Source organism: Neomonachus schauinslandi, chromosome 13 (assembly GCF_002201575.2).
Source record: "Neomonachus schauinslandi chromosome 13, ASM220157v2, whole genome shotgun sequence".
Classification (NCBI taxonomy): domain Eukaryota; kingdom Metazoa; phylum Chordata; class Mammalia; order Carnivora; family Phocidae; genus Neomonachus; species Neomonachus schauinslandi.
In genome coordinates this window covers 92,794,457-92,813,211 of record NC_058415.1, presented here as the reverse complement: position 1 = coordinate 92,813,211, position 18,755 = coordinate 92,794,457, and the positions used below count along the sequence as shown (strand labels likewise).

The window sequence follows — 18,755 nt, the reverse complement described above, 5'->3', positions numbered from 1 at the left end:
AAGGAAGGGAAGGGCGGCCGGGCGGCGGCAGGGAGGTTTGCTTCGGGCCCTGCGTAGGTCAGGGGCCAAAGTCGGTGACTGTGAGCTTCTGGTCTCATTCATTTAAAAACACTGCCTACGAAATCATGATAGGAAATTCAAAAGGTCTGAGGACATCCTCTTGGCTTTTTTCAGAAGGATAGGAGCAGACCCAGACGGACACATACTGATGCAGTGTTTTTCAGCTGGGTCAGTTTTTTCTCTCACTGGTCTTGGTGTGCTATGGCTGCCGAAAAGTACCACAAACAGAGCAGCTTAAAACAACAGAAATGTAGGGGCGCCTGGGTGGCTCAGTCGGCTAAGTGGCTGCCTTCGGCCCGGGTCATGATCCCAGGGTCCTGGGATCGAGCCCCGCCATCGGGCTCCTTGCTCAGCGGGGGGCCTGCTTCTCTCTCTCTCTCTCTCTCTCTCCCTCTGCTTGTGCTCGCTCTGTCAAATAAATAAAATCTTAAAAAAAAAAACCCAGAAAACAGAAATGTATTCCCTCACAGTCTGGAGGCCAGAGGTGCAAGATCAAGGTGTGGGCAGGGCTGGTTCCTTTGGAGGCTGTGGGCAAGGGTCTGGTCCACGCTCTCCCAGCTGCTGGTGGTTTTCTGGCAACGTTCCGTGTTCCTGGCACCACCCGACCTCTGCCTCCATCCTCGCATTGCGCCCCCCCCATGTGTGTCTGTGTCCAAATCTCCCATTTATGAGGACACAGACTGGGGTAGGGCCCCTCCTGATGACCTCATTCTAACATGATGACTTCCGTAAAAACTCTGTTCTAATGTCACATTCTGAGGTGCTGGGGGCTAGGACTTCCACCGTGAAGTGGGGGGGGGGGGCACAATTCAGCCACGACACCACCAAACCTGAGACTAGAGAGACTCACCTCCTCTGTCTTCTTCTGTGAACATATCAGGACTCTCCCACAGACAGGGTGCTTGCCACCCAGAGGACAGCACGGATCTGTGTATATGTCCCTCATGCATTTACAGGGACACTGGGGGCTGATTCCCAGGGGGCTGAACCGTCTGGACAGTCTTGCCAGCCCACAGCCACCCGAGCGATGTGTGCTCACACCCTCGCTGAGCACATGGTTACCTGCCCATTGCAGCCCTGAACCTGGTCCTGTCCTAGTTTGTCTCTTGAAATAAGTGTGAAGTGAGACTCCCACACACCCTGTTGGGTGTTGGTAGATTTCCTTTTCTCTGAACCACCTGGTCACTGGTTCGTTTCCGATTTTCTACAGACGGGTAAGGGTATTTTTATACACACAGAAATACCCGTGGGACGGCTGGTGAGCACCTGCAGCTGTGGAGGGGCCTGGGGCCCCTCCCTGGGGCTGCGGTGCGCGCGGGGGAAGCAGATGAGCAGGCCGAGCCCCCACCACGTTGTGGAGAAGCAGTAGAAATACTGGTGCCCCGGGAGGGCAGCCAGGTGCCCAGCTCCAGTCTGTGTCCGGGAGCCCTGAACGGTCTGGGGTCCCGGCAGAGCCCTGGGGGAGGAGGCAAAGGTGCGGGGCAGATCCCCAGCTCTGCCACTGGGCGGCGCGGAGCCTTCGCAGGCCCCTCCCTCGGGGCACACCGCCCCCCCCGAGCTGCGGGGGGTGGGCAGGGGCGGAGAAGGTTGGGGGTGTGTGTACACAACGTCCCCGCGTCGGTTCCTTCCAGCCAACGGCGGGGGCGGATGGACCCATGGGTCAGGAGGTTGTGGCTTCTAAATGTCCCAGTGCTTCTTCTGAAAGGTTAAGAAGGGGAAAAGCCTGCCTGGAACCCCACCGGCAGGGCAGGGGGTGTGGGGTCGGCTGGCCAAGGACACCTGAGCAGGCCAGCAGCACTCCTGGAATGTGGGTAGGACTGGGGGGGGCGGGGCTCTGCCTGGCCGAACTCGGTGATGGGAGGGGCGTCCCTTCCCAGGAGGTAGGCAGATTGGGAAACTGAGGCTGGGGCCAAGCTGTTCCTTTCTCCTACCCCCACCCCAGCTTTCTGGGGGGGGGGGGGCGACAGACAACAGGGTGTTCCCTGCAGGGAGGGTTGTGGGGTTCATGGCAGGCGTGATTCTGATCCAGAGCTGCCCTCTTCCCAGACTGGCACCCTTCTCTCCCCACCTCCGAGTCCGTTGGTCTCCACCTCCACCCCACACGCCCCCTTGGGGTGCTGGGGTCCCCAGCACCGCCAGCCCTGCACACTCAGTACCCCTCCAGTCACACCTTCATGCTTGGACACGGAGCCCTAACCGCCTGCACGGTGACTCGTCAGGGCGGGCCCTGGGCTGGGGAGGGCGGGGCACCCCGGGAGCCTAAAAGGGCTCTCCAGGCCCCCACCCCTGCCTCGCCACCACCGCGCCACCACAGCTCCCAGCCATGGCGGAGACTGCCAAGCTCCAGCTGTTTGTCAAGGTGTCACTGGGCCGGGAGGGCGGCCTCGGGGATGAGTGTGCTCTGGGGGGGGGCTCTGCTTCTGGGGCAGGCAGTGGGTCTGCACCGTCTCCCTGGCGGTGAGCTCAGGCAGCCCTACAGAGGCTGAGGAAAGAGGGACCAGGACTGGAGGAGGGACCAGGACTGGAGGAGGGCCCAGTGAGCTGTCCCCAAGGGCATGGGGGTGCCGACTCCCAGCCTTGGCTCCGGGACCCAGCCCAACCCCCCTGGAGAAAAAGCCCCTAGGTGGGGAGGTGCCAATCCGACAGCCGGCGGCCAAGGCCCAAGTGGAGCTTGAGGTCAGTGCAGCAGCAGAGGGGGGCTGGGCCAGGTGATCCCCTGATCCTCGCATCACTGCCCAGATCTGTGGATCCCTCTGCAGGGGCTGCCAGACCCTGGCCTCCTCCTCACTGTCGGGGCGTGGGACAGAGTGTGCTGCTAGTCACTGTCCAGTTTGGCAGGTGAATTACTCGGAAAACAGCTCACTCGGCCCACCCCACCCTTGTGACCAGCCTGTAGGACCTGGAGAGCAGGAGCCTGGCCTCTGCCCAGGTGCTGATGATAAGGGTCGAGGGGCCAGGCTCCAGAGCGTGCGTCCCACCCCCGTGTCCCTAGGGGGTGGGGAGGCCCCTCCCCACCTCCCGGGGACCCAGGCAAGGGCTCTCACCCACCACTTGTCCAGGCTGTGCCCAAACAAGCTGGAGCCCTGGATCATTCCAGGCTCTTGGCAGTGGCAGGTGGGGCCCTCACTGGCAGAATTCTTAGGTCTGCTCTCTGCCCCGGCCCCCTCCACTCCACCCACCCCCGGCGAGCGAGGATGGCGAGAGCGTGGGACACTGCCCTTCTTGTCAGCGGCTCTTCATGCTCCTGCTCCTCAAGGGCGTGCCCTTCACCCTCACCACGGTGGACACTCGCAGGCGAGCCCCGTCTCCAGGGGAGCCACTCCCTGGTCTCTGGCCCTTCTGACCAGTGGCTTCCCCACCTGCCTCATGCCCACAGGTCCCTGGATGTGCTTAAGGACTTTGCTCCTGGCTCACAGCTGCCCATCCTTCTCTACGATGGTGATGCCAAAACGGACACACTGCAGATCGAGGAGTTTCTGGAGGAGACACTGGGGCCCCCTGAGTGAGGGCCCCGGCCTGGTGGGAGGGGCGAATATGGAGCCCCCAGGGAGGAGCCCAGGAAGAACGCTGAGGGTCGGGCAGGGCAGGGGGCGCGGCACAAGGGTCTGACCAGAGATTCCCTAATTCCCCGTAGATTCCCCAGCCTGGCGCCCCGCTACAGGGAGTCCAGCACAGCGGGTAACGACGTCTTTCACAGGTTCTCCGCCTTCATCAAGAACCCGGTGCCCACGCAGGACGATGGTGGGGAGGGTCTGGAGCCACGGCGGAAGGGGGGGGGGGGAGTTGGCCCAGGCCCCGCCCTCACTGCGCTCCCCGCCCCAGCCCTGTACCAGCTGCTGCTGCGCGCCCTCACCAGGCTGGACAGCTACCTGCGCACGCCCCTGGAGCACGAGCGGGCGCAGGAACCGCAGCTTCGTGAGTCGCGCCGCCGCTTCCTGGACGGCGACCAGCTCACGCTGGCTGACTGCAGCCTGCTGCCCAAGCTGCACATCGTGGACGTGAGTGCCGGGCGCGGGGCGCGCGGGGGGGCCGCGCTCCACAAGGCCCTGACCGCGTCGCGCCCCTCGCCCGCAGACGGTGTGCACACACTTCCGCCAAGCGCCCATACCGGCCGAGCTGCGCGCCGTCCGCCGCTACCTGGACAGCGCGTCGCAGGTGAAGGAGTTCAAGTACACGTGTCCGTACAGTGCTGAGATCCTAGCGGCCTACCGGACTGCCGTGCGCCCCCGCTAGCCCCTCCCCCACCGTCTACGGCCACCCCCTGCCCACTCTTCTACAGCCCCATAAAGGCACCTCTGCCCCAGTGAGCGTGTCCTGACCTGCGAGGGACCAGAGGGCCCTCGATTTCTGCCACCCCCAAAGCCCCACCATGGAACACACAGCTCCACATGATCGCCCAGAATGACAGGGGTGGAGAACCCAGTGGGTGGTTCTGCCCATCCGTCCACTCACCCTATCAGGGGTGGTGGGGGACTGGATTGGGCTCCCAAACCAGTCAGGCCAGGGTGGGGCAGCAGGATGGCCAAGGAGGGTGGGGAGCAGAGCCCAGCCTGGGCACCCAGGGGCTCCAGGCCAGTGGGTGGGGCCAGCCCACATTCCTCAGTCCTGCCCGAGGGAGCAAGCCACCGTCTGACCTCCACAGGTCCTAGTGTGTGTACACTGCGGGATACCCACGCTGTGCCCTGTCGGGCGGGGTCTGGGAGAGTGAAGTGTGTGCCTGGAACAGCTGGTAACCGAGTTCCAGCCTTGAGGAGCCCTGCCCTGCCTTCCGGGCCCTGGGCTCCTGTGAGAACCAGGCAGGGGCAGCCGGATGAGCCTGGAGAGCTTGGGGCCTCCTTCTCCCAGGGAGTGTGGGGGCTGTGCATCTGCTTACATACTCTGGCCCTGTGCCAAATCACAGGCCCTGGGAGATCCCTGACCCCTCTCCCCCAGCCAGCCCCCAGAAGTCGGAGCGTGACCGGTGCCTTCCTCTGAGGAAGCATTTATTTGATGGAGAAGGGGTTTGAGGAGCAGGTGTGTTCCCACCGCACAGCAGGATGGGCAGGTGGCGATTGTGGGGTCTCAGAGGCTATCCCCACCTCACAGGCAGATTCCTGGCAGGGTCACACTCTGCTGCACCTTCAGGGGCTCTCAAAGTCTACACCGCTGGCTGGCTTCTTACTGGGAGAGAAAGGAAAGTGACACTGTGGTGTTATTGTGGGGGGGGCAGCGGTCCAGGGCTTGACCCTGGGCACAGGAGGGAGGGACAGGTGGGTGAGTGGGTGAGTACCTCTTGAAGCCAGGGTTGATGAGGGACTCTCCTGGACACCGCCTCCTGACCCCGAGTCCAGGGCCGCCTCTCTGAGGATCCGGGTCTGAGGGAAACAGAACAGGAAGGGGGTTCCTGCGTCTGGTGCAATTCCAGGGCCACAACCCCCTCTCCACATGCATCCTCTCTCTGGAGTTTGAATCTGGTTCTGAGGAAAATGAGTTGCAGAGGGAAGAGCACAGCCCCAACCAAAGTCCTAGGTGACAGGCCTTACCTGGTAAGAAGAGCTGAGACCCCACCAGACAAGGGCTCTTTCTGGGGCTGGCAGCTGTCACCTCCACAGCTGGGGAAGAAAGACAAGAGTGAAGGCACGAGCAGGGGGGCCCTAGTGAGGACTCAGGGCACGCCCTCCCCACCCCACCTGCCAGCTGGCTCTTCAAGGTGCACACTTGGGCGGCCAGGCTCAGTGTCAGCGCCTGCAACCTGGAAGCTGCCTCTGGGCCCGGCACCTTGGAGAGGTCAAAGTCCAGTGCTGAGGGCCCCCCGGAGAGGGTTAGGGACGCTCCGTCCTCCTGCAGGGTGAAAGTCACAGCTTGCTGCTCGCAAGCTGCCCTAGGAAAGGATGGCTGCTGAGTGCCGTGTGCAGATCCCCTTGCTCCACACCCACCCTTCCTCCTGCTCAGGGGCTCACCTGAACCGGGGGGTGATCTCCTCAGCCGCACTCAGGCCAAAACGGGCTTTCTACAGGGCACAGGGGCTGGTCACCAGCTGCTCAAGACCCTGGAACCACCCCAAAACTGCCTGACCCAGAGCCACCCGGGACGCCGGGCCAATCAGGACTACAGCTACAAAGCTGGGGGAAGGGTGTCCAGACACCCCGCCCCCCGGGGGAATCCCAGACCGCCCCCCTCGATCTCCTAGGTGGACTGCAGTGCAGGAAGGGGTGCTGGGGGCTTCCAGGCCCGCCCAGGAGCCCCGCTACCCACGAGGGCCGCCAGGCTGTCCGCCGTGAAGCAGGTGCTCCAAAGCTCCGCGGCGTCGGTCACACTGTGGAGGGAGCGGCTGTCAGATGGGACCGCCCGCCGAACTGTCCGCGCCCCCAGAGCCCCGCGCACCACGCCACTCACTAGAGGTTGAAGTCGCCAGGGCCCCCGTCCTCGCTTCCCTCCCCCTCGCAAAAGCACACGAAGCGCGGGGGCCCGGGGCCCGGCGGCAGCGTGCAAAGAGGCGGCGACAGCGGCGGCGGCGGCACCATGACCCCACGGCGAGCGGAAACCCGGCCAGGGCGGCCGCAGGCCTAGGGCGCCTGCGCGGCAGCCGGCTCCGGAACCGGGGGCGGGGCCCGCCCCGAACTGTGCCCACGGGGCCTGCGCGGGGCGGAGCTTACGGCCCCGTCCCGGCCCCGAGGACCCTGGACCCGCGCGGGGCTGGCGCGGCGCGGCGGACCCAGCTTAGGGCGCAGGGCGGGGCTCGGTCTCGGGCGGGGCGGGGCGGGGCGGGGCCTGCGAACCTGCGGCGGGGCGGGGTCCCCGGGCTGGCCGGTCGCAAGCGCTGTCCGCACGCCCGCGTGGAGGCCTCTGCGCGCCTCCGCCACCGACCCCCGCAGCTGCGCGCCCGCCACCCCGCCGAGTCCGCGGTTCCCTCCGTTTGAGCTTCGCCCCCGGCTGTCCCAGCGGCCTCCTCCTGCCTTCCACACCGGCTCTCGCCCTCCCCGAGACATTTCTCAGGTTGTCTTCAGATACACAAAGGTTCCTAACGCCAAACTGTCTAACAGGTCAGAATACAAAAGTGAATAAAGTTTGGCAGTTCGTCCGTTCCACAGTATTTGCCCGGCACCTCTTTTGTGTCTCCTGCTGTCCTAGGTCTCGGGCACACCTTCACTAGCAGACAAGGTCTCTGGTCGCCTGGAGCGCGTGAGATCTAATGGGATGGACGAATAATAAACACCGGAAACATGAAACTCTCAGGTAGCAGTTTGAGCCATGTGAGCTGTGACCTGGGCAAGAAGGGGGCCGTGCGCGCCAGGATAGGGGATCCCAGGCAGAAGGAGCAGCCATGGAGGAAGGCCCACAGTGGGCACAGCACAGTTGTGCTCAAAGCTTTGCAAGAGGGCCAGGGTGACCCCAGGGCGGCCCTAGGGAGGACGGGCTGGTGTGTTTTCAGGCAATGCTGATGTGTCCTCCACGTGCCTGCTGCCAAGCCTGGCCCCTCCCCGACCTTCCCCTGGTTGACAACCTCAGGCTCCTGCTTCAGGGCCTTTGTCTGCCACCCCATCCCCCAGACTCACATGCTTCCTTCAGGTCTTCAGTCAAGGGTCACCTTCTCAGTGAGGCCTTCCCTAGTCACCTTACGTTAAAGGTCAACAGCCCGCCCAGCATCTCATGTCCTCTCTCCTGTTTTATGTACTTGTTTTCCAGACTTGTCACTATATAAAGTACATTCTGGTTTCCTCACTGTGGCAGCGGCCTCTGAGATGGCCCCAACCATCCCACCGCCTGTGTTCAAACGTTTACTATCCCTCCCCTGAGCGTAGGCTGCATTCAGTAACCTGCTTCCAGCCAGTAGAACGCTGCTGAAGTGATGGGCCGTCCCTTCTTCCTCCTTGAATTGCTCACCACGACACGTGTGGCAGCCCTGGGGACACACCCACGTGGCCCTGGACCAGGCCCGACAAGGGCTAGTGAGGGAGCTGGTATGCAGACCCCTCCCAGCGGAGCCTTCTGAGGAGCACACAGCTCTGGCCGGTGGCTTGATGGCAGCCTCCTGAGAAGTGCCAGAGGCCCCAGAACACCCAGGACCAGGTTCCTGACCCTCAGAAACTGGGGGGATGATACAAACTCGTTGTTTTAAGCCACTAAGTTTGGGGGTAATTTGTTATTCAGCAGTAGGCGACTAATACATTTATTTATCCTGTTTATTGCCCATTTCCCCCAGAGGTCCATAGGGCAGGCCTTTATGTCTGTTTTACTTGCCACTGCATCTTCAATGCTCAAACACTGCCTAGCACAGAGATATTCAATAAATATTGTGGATGAAGGAATGCAGAGCGGGGAGGTGCAGGAGGGTGCAAGCAGGGGTGGGGTGGGGTGTGGTACAACTGATTTATGTGTATAAAGCCCATGTCGAGTGTCACGAGGAGAGGCCACTGCAGGGGTGGAGCCTGGGGGGCAGGGAGAATAGTAGAGGGCTGCTGAGTCCCTCGGGGCAGAGCTGATGGACGCTGGGCCAGGGGCTCAGAGTGCAGGTGGAGAGAGCCGGGGTGAGGGAGGGAGGGATCATGGCTGACCCCTGCAGGTGGGGAGTGCAGAAATGCCCTTGCCCTAGACCACTGGGCTGGGCAGGTTTGGAGATGGGCCACTCCTTTGCTATATGAACTCTGATGGAGATGGTGGAGGTGGCTGTGTACGGACTCTAGAGGAGGACCATGTCCAGAGATGTGAGTGTGGAGTCCCCAGCCCCGAGGACCACTTTAAATATCAGTTCCTCCAGGCCCAGCGCTTGGGGCCTAGGACAGTGTTTCCAGGAAGAACGAGGCAGGCTGAACGATGACCTGTCAATGTCAGCTTGTATGGAAAAGGGGTTTTTGCAGTTGTGGGTAAGGATCTTGAGATGGGGAGGTTTTCCTGGGTTATCCGAATGCCGTCCCAGGAGTCCTCATAAGAGAGAGGCAGAGGGAGGTTTCACAAAGAAGAGGAGAGGGCAGTGTGGCCAGGGGGCCAGAGGCTGGGGTGATGCAGCCACCAGTCTGGGCTGCTGGCTGCCACCAGGAGGTAGGACAGGCAAGAAGGCTCCCCGCCTGGAGCCTTTAGCGGGAGTGTGGCCCTGCCCGCCCCGGATTTCCGGCCCAGGGAAACCGATTTTGGGCTTCTGGCCTCCAGAACCACGAGAAGGTAAATGTAATGTTTAAAGCCACCAAGTTTGTGATAATCTGTCACAGTAGCCCCAGGGAACTAGTTCAAGACCTGAAGCAAAGATTTGTTACAAAACATGGTAAGAAAACCGACAAATTGAAGTTTTAAAAAGATGACACAAATATCTAGACAAGGTACGGGATGGCTGGGTCTTCAGCACCTCAGCCCTCCTGCAGGGAGCCGTCTGATGAACATGGGTGTGGGCACAAGTAGGTGGGGCCTCCAACGTGGGCAAGGAAGAGGCTAAGAAAGGCTCCAGCCACCCGGGCTGGGGACTGTGGAGGGGAGGGCAGCCAGGGCTGGCCTCTCGCCCCAGGGCATGCATTGCAAGCCCTCCCAAGTCGGAGAAGGAGTCGCTAGAGAGGCCAGAGGGCAGCCAGGGCTTGGGGTCCCAGAGGCCCAAGGAGGGAGCACACAGGGTGGTATTTGAGCAAAAGCTTTCAGAGGAGCAGAGAGAGCTAGCCAAGCGGAGAGCTGGATAAGAGCACCCTCAGGCAGGGCCCACCTGCATCTCGGCCCTGAGGCCGTCGCAGGGCCAGCGAGCTCAAGGGACACGAGTTGGTCAGCAGGGCTGAAGGAAAGAGGGTAGGTGGTGGGGTCAGAGGAGGGCCGGTCAGGGAGGGCCTTCTTGGTCAGCTAAGGACTTTGGCCTTTCCTATCTGATGGGACGCTCTGGGGGCGGTGGGGAGCAGGGCAGGGAGGGCTGAGGCAGCACGCAGAGTTCCGGGGCTTCTGGGGAGAGAACTGGCTGAGGGCTGCCCCCGCGTGGTCTGAGCGGGGTGGTGCAGGACGAGATGATGAGCCCGGGGCGGATCTGCAAGCGCCTGGGGGGACAGCCCTCCTGGGACCCAGAGGGGCCCCGTGGGGCTGCCCCACCCCAGAACGGAGCCTCTCTCCGAGGAAAAGGTGTCCAGAAGGCCATGGTGGGCAGTCTGCATCTCTCCACTCCAGATCCTTCCCAGGGGCGCTGGGAAGGGTCAGTGGGGGAGGGCAGGGGTTCCAGAGCCTGGTGGGAGTGGAGAAGCTGGTGGTGAGACTTCCTGCACCACTCTCCAGGAGAGCAAGCATCCCTACCTCTCCACTTTAAATCCTTGCTGTTGCTGCCGTGGCCTCCTCCACCCCATCTTCTCTTGGTCCATACGGAAGCCAAATAATAACTAATCAATCCATCGATCAGTTGATTTATCACCTGGAGGTCAGACAGTATCTCTCAGCAGGTGCCCCTCTAGGTGGGCAGACGGCACCCCAGGTGTCGGGAGGAAGGGTGGGTGGGTGAGCTCATAGGTCACACGTGTGGGAGGAGGCTGGCTCTCTGGGCCTTCCACACACTTGTCCCAACCCCCAGGGCTTCAGTTCCACCGGGGAACTGGTGTCAAGCTGGGGGCAGGGAGGAGACCGGGGCAGGTCCCTGCCTCAAAGTGTCCACAGGTGGGCCAGAGGGTTCAAAGGCACAGGCTGGGTGCCAGGTGTCGGGTGCAGGTGTGGAGGGGCTGTTTGGGGCCCTCAGGGGCGGCTCTTAATCTCTGTGACCTCCTAGCCCAGAAGGACCCCAGTTAAGGCAGCAAATCTGGCAGGACCTGGCTGTGGTTTTATTTTTTTAAGATTTTATTTATTTATTTGACAGAGAGACACAGCGAGAGAGGGAACACAAGCAGGGGGAGTGGGAGAGGGAGAAGCAGGCTCCCCGCTGAGCAGGGAGCCCGATGCGGGGCTCGATCCCAGGACCCCAGGATCATGACCTGAGCCCAGGGCAGAGGCTTCACAGACTGAGCCACCCAGGCGCCCCCTGCAGGACGTGTCTTTAAAGAAGGGTGATAATGACAGGGCAGAACAGAGCTTCGCACACACCCCCTTTCCTCTGGCTCTGGGTGGGGAGTGAACTGCGGGTACCTAGGGGCCAGAGATCAGGGGCGAAGTGGGGGGATGGAAGTGGCCCAGATCCCTGCTCTGTGCTGTGGTTTGGGAGGACCCCAAAGGCCCAGGAGGCCCACTGTGCCCGCGGGAGCTCTGGGCTGCTGAGCAAGGGCGACACCCCCAGTCCGGTGCCCTGGTCGGGGGGAGAGTGGTGGGGAGGGCCCTGCAACCCCCCTGTTTGTCTGGATAAGCTTGCTTCCCTCGGAGCAGAGCCTCAGCTCCTCCCAGGCTAAGCACCTGCCAGGCCGGCTGAGCAAGGGGTCCCGCCCTGGTCCCAGAAGCCCGTGGAAGAAATGCACCGCAGCCGTGGCCTTTAGGAGATGATTTATTGTGCTGGGGGAGGGGTGGCAGAGAGGAGTGGTGCACGCTCTTTGAGGAAGGCCCAGTACGCGGAGCATGGCCCCCCCCACCACTGGCACTACTGGGCGGGATCCTTCCTTGCAAACAAGAGGGCAGGTATAGTGGGGTGAGCACCGTCTTCTGGCCTCTTCCTGCCCTCCCTGGGCCCAGCCCCTGGGCCCCACTCTGTTCCTCCCCGCCGCAGCCTGCCGGCCCACCTTGATTCTGTGCAATCACCCCACCCTGCTCCCAGGATGAGGACCCCACCGGACAGCCTTCTGGCCAAGAGGGGCCTCCAGGGGCCAGCAAGGCACGGGGCACTGCGTGGTCTGGGCAGTGGCGTCCACGCCTGCCCCCGAGTACTCACCTAGGAGAAGGCACCTTGCACTGGTCTGTGGGAGAGAGTGGGGCCTGAGGAACCACCCGGGGCCCCCTTCCCCAGGGGTGGAGGCCCCCAACCCTCCCTGAATAACCAAGCCCCCCAGCCTGCGAGCCATCCCTTCCTGGGGGGCCACGGCCAGGGCACCGTCCGGCCCTCCTCTGGCCCAGATAGGCCAGGGCTGCCCCTGGAGCTGCCGCCCCGTCCCTGGGGGGAGCCTTGGGGCCTGGCCCTCCCAGTCTGGGTCGGGGGTCTGCCGTAACCCTGAGCCGGTGTGGGGATAGCACTCACCTGACCGGGGCAGCAGGGTGCCCTGGCTGGGGTTCAGGCCTACTTGGGGCACCAGCTGTTGCATCTTCTGGGCCCCTTCAGGAAACAGCTCTGGGGCGCGGGCTGAGAGCAGGGCCGACTGGTGAGCAGAGGGGCAGGGGGGCGGCAGGGGGAGGGGCAGGGCGGGGCAGAGGGGCTGGGAGGGGCTGGGTGCGGAGGGGGGTCCCAAGGAGACCCTGGGGGATAGTGGATCCCCCTGCCATGGAGTTGGAACTTGCTGGAATGTGCCCAACAGTCCAGACCAGGCTTGAGCGCGGGGCTCCTAGAGGAGAGGCTGTGCCCGGTGACTAGTGGGGGCACAGGGGTGCCGGGAGCGCCACCGGGCAGGGCTGCCCACCGTAGAGCTGCAGCCAGACGTTCCTGACGCCCCCCTTCTGCGTCTCCACGTACAGCACTGCGAAATGCTTGTAGTCGGTGGACGCCACGCGGATCTCGGTCTGCGCCATGGCTGAAGGGCGAGAGCCGGCTGAACCTGCCGGCTTGGCCAGGCCCCCACCCCCACCTGGCTCGGGAGCCCTCCCTGCCCTGCCCCCTCTCACCCTCGTTGCTGAACTGCCCGTCCACAGCACCCTTAGTGAAGATTGTGTCCGTCTTCTGGCACCCGCCATCGGGCCTGGGGAAGAAGACCCACAGCATCCTGAGCGTCTGGCACACGCCGCCCGGCCACGTCGCAAAGGGCCACCCCTTGGGCACTGCTGACCACGTAGGGTGGGCCGGTGCTCAGGCTGCCCGGCACCCCTGGGCCCCCCTCACTCTGTGCTCAGAGCTGAGAGACCCTCTCAGGGGCGGGGGGCAGGTGTTGCTCAAGGACACACAGAGCCAGGAGACATGGGGTCTCCCCGGCAGACTCCCACAGGCAGACACAGGGACGAGACTCCTCCATGGCCAGGCCACAGGCAAGCCCCTCAGCCTGACCACGGGGGGCCTGGGTCTGACTCCCTACGGTGCCAGGGACGCCTCTGGTTCTCGGTGGCTCACCTCTGGCCTCACACTGGCCGGGTCTAAGGCCCAGTCTGAGGTGGGGTTCCTGGGGTCACTTACGTGGAGTACCCAAACTTGAGGGCCAGGTCACCATTGGCCAAGGGGGTCACCAAGACCACGGGCATCTTCAGATTGTCCTTGGAGTCCAGGAAGCCCTGGTCATCCGATACCACCCCGACCACATACCAGATGCCCTGGAACTACAGGGAGGGTGCAGGGAGAGCTGGGGGGACAGGCCCTGCACCCACATCAACTCTGACCCAGGATGGCGGTGGGTGGCTGCAACTCGTCCAGATCTGAGGACCTGGGGAGTGGTGGTAGGCACAGGCCACACACCAGCCTAAGGAGCCCGCTGTCCTCCCCACACGGCCCACCCTCCAGCTGATGGCTGGCCCCTGGGACCTGGATGGAGAAGCAAGGGGGTCATCCATGAGGAGGACAGGATGGGTCTGGCATGGGGGTGCCTGGGCCCACCTGGCTGGCATCAAAGTTGGCCTGGATGGGGACCTGGGCCTGGCCTAGGGACACCCTGAGCAAGGCGAAGACCCAACCGATCAGCAGCATCTGCAGCATCGTGGAGGATGGTTCTGAGCAGGAGAGTTGGGGTGGCCTCTCCTGCCCAGCCTTTATGACCCCCCAAATGCCCTGGGGTGGCTGGCCTGCTGGCCCGGGACCAAGCCGACTGAGATCAGGCTGGGATCTGGTTGCGCTCTGCAGTGCAGGGGCTCCGCTGTGTCCACGGAACCCCGCCCATCCCCGGTGGCGTTTCCTCCTGAGACTTCAGATCCTTCGATACAGGGGGAGAACTTCTGGCAGGCTTTCTGGGATGCCTGCCCCCAGCTCTCAGCTCAGACATAGCCCCCAGACCCCCTCCTCCAGGAAGCCTGCCAAGAAGCTCACCCTCACCTCTGAGCCTCACAACTCTTGGTGCCTCTATAGGGCCTGGCTGAAGTTTGCCAGGGTGGGGGCCTGGTGGGCAGGATGCCGTGGGTGCTGCCCACTGTGAGCCAGGAGGGCTCAGGGCAGGGCCTGGAACCTGGTGGACAGCGGGAGACGTGGGGCAGGGCTGGTCAGGGAGACCGTGCTCCAGGGCCCAGGGTGGCTTTGGTGCCAGGGGTCTGGTGAAAGGGTGGGGCCAGAAAGGGTGGGACAGGAGTCACCACAGTACCCAGAGGGATGAGGGTGTCCGGTCGTCAGCCCACTCAGTCAGTCTGTCCCAGTGTGGGGGGCATGGACAGGGCAGCCCCTTCCTCCTTGTCCTCCGGGACCCTGATCTCTGGCCTGAGTCTAGTCTAGTCTGAGTGTACTAACCCCACACCTTCCAAGACCCAGTGGAGGCAAAGCTTCCCTGGGCCTCAGGCCTCTCTAGACTTGGGGTGAGGGGGCAGGCCCCAGGCACCTGCCTAGGGATTAGGAGGTGACTGGGCCCCAGCCCAGAACCTGCCGGCTGGAGGGGCAGCTTGCAGGAGTGTGGCTGGAGGGGGTGCGGTGAGGTCAGAGCCCGGTGTGCGTTGGGGGAGGGCCGTGATAGTACTTCTCCTCAGCGGTCCTGATTCGCACCCGTCCCACCAGGAGCAAACACGAGCGGGCCTTGCCCACCCCTAGGCGACATCACGGAGAGCCAGCCTCAGAGACTTTCCAGAGGGGAAGGGGAAACTGAGGCCCAAAGTTAGTGGGGTGTGGTCAGGTCCCCAGGGAGCAGGCCAGAGCCAGGCCGTGGGCAGCGAGGACGGCAGGACAGACGGGCAGGAGCTGGACGGCTGATTTGCTTCCGGAGTTTATTCTCAGAGCCAGGAGAAAGCCAGAGGGCGCAGAGGTGGGGGCAGGGAGGAGCCAGGGCTGGGGCCTTGGGGGTCTTGGAGGGAAGAGCAGAGCAGGGCAAGATGGCCAGGTCCTGGGGGCCGGGGTCTCCTGGCAGAGAGAGCGGGACCAGTGGGTGGGGCAGGCAACACGGCCCCCTCCCAGCCACAGTGGAGCCCCTCCCCCTTGGACAACCCCCGTGTGCCTGGGACCACCCTTGCATGGTGGGGTAGTGTTAGCAGGTGTGAGAGGGGACTGCCAGGTGAAGCCAGCCCACAGCCCACAACACGCACCTACTTGTGCTCCTCCATGCATTTATCTGCCAAGAAAGACCCCCGGGGACCGTGGTCAGCGCCCCAGGCTGGGGCCACTTTCCCCACCGGGGCTGCCTGCCCCCTCCCGACAGCCCTGGAGAGCTGGTCGCGTTGAGCCCCCCAAAACTGCTGAGCCCATCACACTCCGTCACTCTCTCCCCTCCTCCAAACAAAGAGGGGGTTCTGTCCCCACCTGGGCCCGGAGCAGGCTGCCTGCCTCAGGGAAGCCCTAGGCCCTGAGCCCTCATGTGTCCCTGCAGCACCCCACCCCCACCCCGCTGGGTCTGTTTCTAGTGCCTGCCCCGCACCAGGCTGGGGACCCTGTGTCCTGAGGGCTCATCAAGGGCCTGGAACACCGGCTGCTTGGTGAAACTGGGGAGGCGGGGGGGGGGGATGTTCCTGCAGAAGGAGTACCTTCCTGTGCCCCACCCAGGGGCTGCAGGCCAAGGTCTCTGGGTGAGGACAGACTGCCCCCCACTCCGGAGGCCACAGTGTGCTGGTCAGTTGTCAGTGGGCGGTCTGGCCGGATGCACCGCACCCCTCAGCCTCCCCTGAGTCAGGACACTGTCTGCCTCAAATCCGACCTTAATCCCCTCCCCATCAGATTAGCAGCACCCCCTCACCGGTCTGTGGCAGGAAGACAATGGCATCCTCTGTGAAGCCCTGGGTCTTGGCAAAGGTGGTGAATTTCTCCTTGATGTCGGCCCTCGGGGTCTGGGTGCGGCCTGGGGCAAGAGGGAGAAGCTGCTGGCCTCAGTTGGGAAAGGTCTCTGCTGCCCCCACGCCCGCAGCTTGGGGAGCCCCCCCGGGAGACACCCATGTCAGGCCAGACTGTGAGTCCCTGGTGTGGGGTGCATACTGTAGAGAGTGGCCATGTGGAAGTCCTGGCCGAGGCCTTTGGTGCCCGCGGTGTAGAGAAGCGCGTACTCGTCGTAGTTGGTCGCCACCACCCACACGTCGTGGGTACTGCCCCAGTCTGGGAATCCGTGAGAGAAGCCCAGTTGGGGACCCTGGCCCTAGACCTCCGGCCCGCCTCTGCCTGGGAAGGGGTGCGCTCTCCCCGGGCCGGCTGTGGGAAGGAGCCAGGGATGATGCCCTCCCGCAGTGAGACAGGCGGCTGTCCCAGCTTCCTGCTGCACAGCCCCTGAACTCTGCAGGGGCCAGGCTCCTCAGACCAGAAGTCCTGGGGGGCAGCAGACACACAGGATCAGAACATCAGGGGCTCATGGTGCAGCCACAAACCCCTCGGCGGAAAGGAAGAGGAAAGATTTCCCAGTGGGAAGCCGGCCCCAAGGAAGGGGGTAAATGGTGGGCTGGGGCGTGAAGAGGCCCTTGGCCCTGCTCCTGGGCTGGAAAACCGTGGAGAGGAGTGAGGGGGGCTGGGGGACTGCCCATGTGTGCTCCGCCTGAGGAAATATCATTATGGGGGGGCAGGAAGGGGCTTGGAGTTCAGCTCCAAAGGGGATCCAGTGCCCAGAGAGGGTTCGTGGTCCCCCCACACCTGAGCCTGGGGCAGGTCCAGGCCAGACGGTGGACTAGCTGACCCTGGTGGAGTGGCCACCAGCCCACCCCATGTACTGCTGGGGCAGGCGGGTCTCCCTGGCCCAGGGCTGGGCCCAGGGGTCCCTAGAGGGGGCCCCACTCACGGGGACTGCTGTAGCTGTAGCAGCCGGGGGCTCCCGCCGGCCGCAGCAGCAGGGTCCGCGTCTCACACTGCTCTTTCCTGTGGGCAGGTCACCGAAGGGGTCAGGGGTCAGGCCAGGGGCTGTCCCTAGACCGTGGTCATGGGGCGGGGTGCTCTGGGCCCCAGAAGCCCGGTGTCCCACCTGAGGAAGGTGGAGGTGAGGTTGAGGCCTCCGTCTGCGGTCGGGGCCACGACGGACATGCACATGGACAGCACATTCTTCTTCTCCCGGAACCAGCTCGAGTTGGAGGCGAGGCCCGAGGTGAACCAGCGCCCCAGGAACTGCGGCGAACGGACCCCGCCCGGGTCGGCCAGGACCCTCCCGGGCGGACCTGGGTGGCGAGAGCCCCCGCCCCTCCCCTCCTGCCTCCAGCCGCGCCCCGCCCCACGCCCCGGAGGGCGGTCACGGCGCGCAGTCCCCTCCGCCCCGGCCCGGCTGGTTCGGTGGCGGGAGCGGGCAGCAGAGGGCGCCCGGGCCGTCCCTAGAGGGGTTGGGGCAGGCTCGGCTGCCCGGGGCCGGCCGCTGGGCGCCCGCGACGCTCGGAAGGGGCGCGGGGCGGGGCGCACGGGCTGGAGGACCGACTGAGCGTGTGCGGGGCACGTCCCTGCGCGCACTCGGGTGTCTGGGGCCATCCCCGTGGGCCATCCCCGTCGGCGTGCTCGCGCACCATGTGTCCTGGGACCCAGGTGTGGAGCGTGTGCCTGTTTTCCTCTGGGCGTCGTGAGCTTAGCGGGGTGACCGTGTTTGGATGGCGGAGGCACGCGTTCCGCCCCGGGGTCCCCATGTGCCCCGTGTGCCCTCACTGACGCAGGTGCTTCCCTGCCGGCCCGGGAACAGTGTCTCTGCTCTCTTGGTTGGCGAATTGCCGCAGGCCCAGGGACGGGGGTGGTTCTGGTCAGCCTCCTCCTTCTGCTCAGCTCCCCTCTTCCCAGGAAGACAACTCGGCCCCAGAGAGCGCCCCCCTCCCCTGACGGGGCCCTGTGCCGCCTGGGGGACCGGGCCGGGGAGCCCCTCACCTTGTCTTGTTGGAAGTTGGGCTGCAGGGAGACGGGGGCCTGGGCCTGCGTCTGCAGGACTCCCAGGACCCCCAGCAGGACCAGCCCCATCCACAGCGCGTGCAGAGCGGTCATTGTCCTGGAGCCGAGTGTGTGACCAGGGCCGGGATGCCAGCAGTGCAGGCAGAGGGAGGGAGGCCGGCAGGGGGAGTAGAGGCCACTAGAGAGACCCCTATTTATGGGCCTGGCTTGGCCTCCACCCAGGGCCCAAGGACAGCCCACTGGAGGCTCGTGATGCTGGGGGAGGACAGAGCGGAGGAGCCCAGCTGCAGCCTCGCCCCCCACAGGGCTGCTTATGTAAGAGGCTCTGACTGGGTGCCTGGGCCCTGCCCCCTGCGGCTGAGTGAGGGCGGAGGCCGGGCAGAGGCTCCTGCAAGGCTGGTCCCGTCTCCAGTCCCAGATGCAGCCCAGTAGCCTGGATGGGGATAGTGAGTGTGTGCCTTGGCACTGCCTTGCCTGGGACCCCCGGTCACTTCTTATCTGGGGCTGGGACCCCTCACACAAGCCCTACCCTCATTCTCTCTCCAAGCCCAGTGACCCTGGGAGGGGCTTTGCACTGCGTGAGTTTGGTCCTGAAAGGCCCAGCGGGCTGGATGGTGATGGCGGACTTGGGCCCAGATAACCAAGGTAACCGGATCTGCCCCCGAAATCGGGCCCGAAGGCCAGGCGTGCTGGGCACACCTTCCCCACCCAGCCAGCTGCTGGGACCCTGGCCGGTGGCCCCCTGGGTACCCTCCTC

At 64.1% G+C, this 18,755-nt stretch overlaps 4 protein-coding genes across 6 annotated transcripts; 1 reads left to right on the top strand and 3 right to left on the bottom strand.

Annotated features, from left to right (window-relative positions):
• Positions 1 to 2,383: 2,383 nt before the first annotated feature.
• CLIC3 (chloride intracellular channel 3) lies at positions 2,384 to 7,118 on the top strand. The gene is made up of 6 exons (XM_044920368.1): positions 2,384 to 2,418; positions 3,244 to 3,354; positions 3,437 to 3,562; positions 3,695 to 3,801; positions 3,883 to 4,058; positions 4,135 to 7,118. The coding sequence occupies exons 1-6, from the start codon at positions 2,384 to 2,386 to the stop codon at positions 4,291 to 4,293; spliced, it is 714 nt and encodes a 237-aa protein (XP_044776303.1). The 3' UTR covers positions 4,294 to 7,118.
• Positions 5,026 to 6,631, bottom strand: PAXX (PAXX non-homologous end joining factor). 3 transcript variants are annotated; one of them, XM_021691033.2, is made up of 7 exons: positions 6,436 to 6,631; positions 6,295 to 6,355; positions 6,000 to 6,049; positions 5,730 to 5,920; positions 5,583 to 5,651; positions 5,330 to 5,414; positions 5,026 to 5,220 (listed from the first exon to the last, which is right to left on the bottom strand). In XM_021691033.2, exons 1-7 carry the CDS (start codon positions 6,561 to 6,563, stop codon positions 5,181 to 5,183), a joined length of 624 nt encoding a protein of 207 aa, XP_021546708.1. In that variant the 5' UTR covers positions 6,564 to 6,631; the 3' UTR covers positions 5,026 to 5,180. The 3 variants fall into 3 exon arrangements, with proteins under 3 accessions (XP_021546708.1, XP_044776301.1, XP_044776302.1); XM_044920366.1 differs by having other exon boundaries at positions 5,583 to 5,920; XM_044920367.1 differs by having other exon boundaries at positions 5,026 to 5,216; positions 5,583 to 5,920.
• Positions 7,119 to 9,677: 2,559 nt separating the features above from the next.
• Positions 9,678 to 13,735, bottom strand: LCNL1 (lipocalin like 1). Its single transcript, XM_021691066.1, has 6 exons — positions 13,637 to 13,735; positions 13,223 to 13,362; positions 12,721 to 12,794; positions 12,502 to 12,629; positions 12,143 to 12,260; positions 9,678 to 9,790 (listed from the first exon to the last, which is right to left on the bottom strand). The coding sequence occupies exons 1-6, from the start codon at positions 13,733 to 13,735 to the stop codon at positions 9,678 to 9,680; spliced, it is 672 nt and encodes a 223-aa protein (XP_021546741.1).
• A 1,188-nt stretch (positions 13,736 to 14,923) lies between these two features.
• Positions 14,924 to 18,248, bottom strand: PTGDS (prostaglandin D2 synthase). Its single transcript, XM_021690987.1, has 7 exons — positions 17,978 to 18,248; positions 17,103 to 17,242; positions 16,923 to 16,999; positions 16,136 to 16,252; positions 15,900 to 16,001; positions 15,256 to 15,281; positions 14,924 to 15,073 (listed from the first exon to the last, which is right to left on the bottom strand). The coding sequence occupies exons 1-6, from the start codon at positions 18,089 to 18,091 to the stop codon at positions 15,256 to 15,258; spliced, it is 576 nt and encodes a 191-aa protein (XP_021546662.1). The 5' UTR covers positions 18,092 to 18,248; the 3' UTR covers positions 14,924 to 15,073.
• Positions 18,249 to 18,755: the final 507 nt, after the last annotated feature.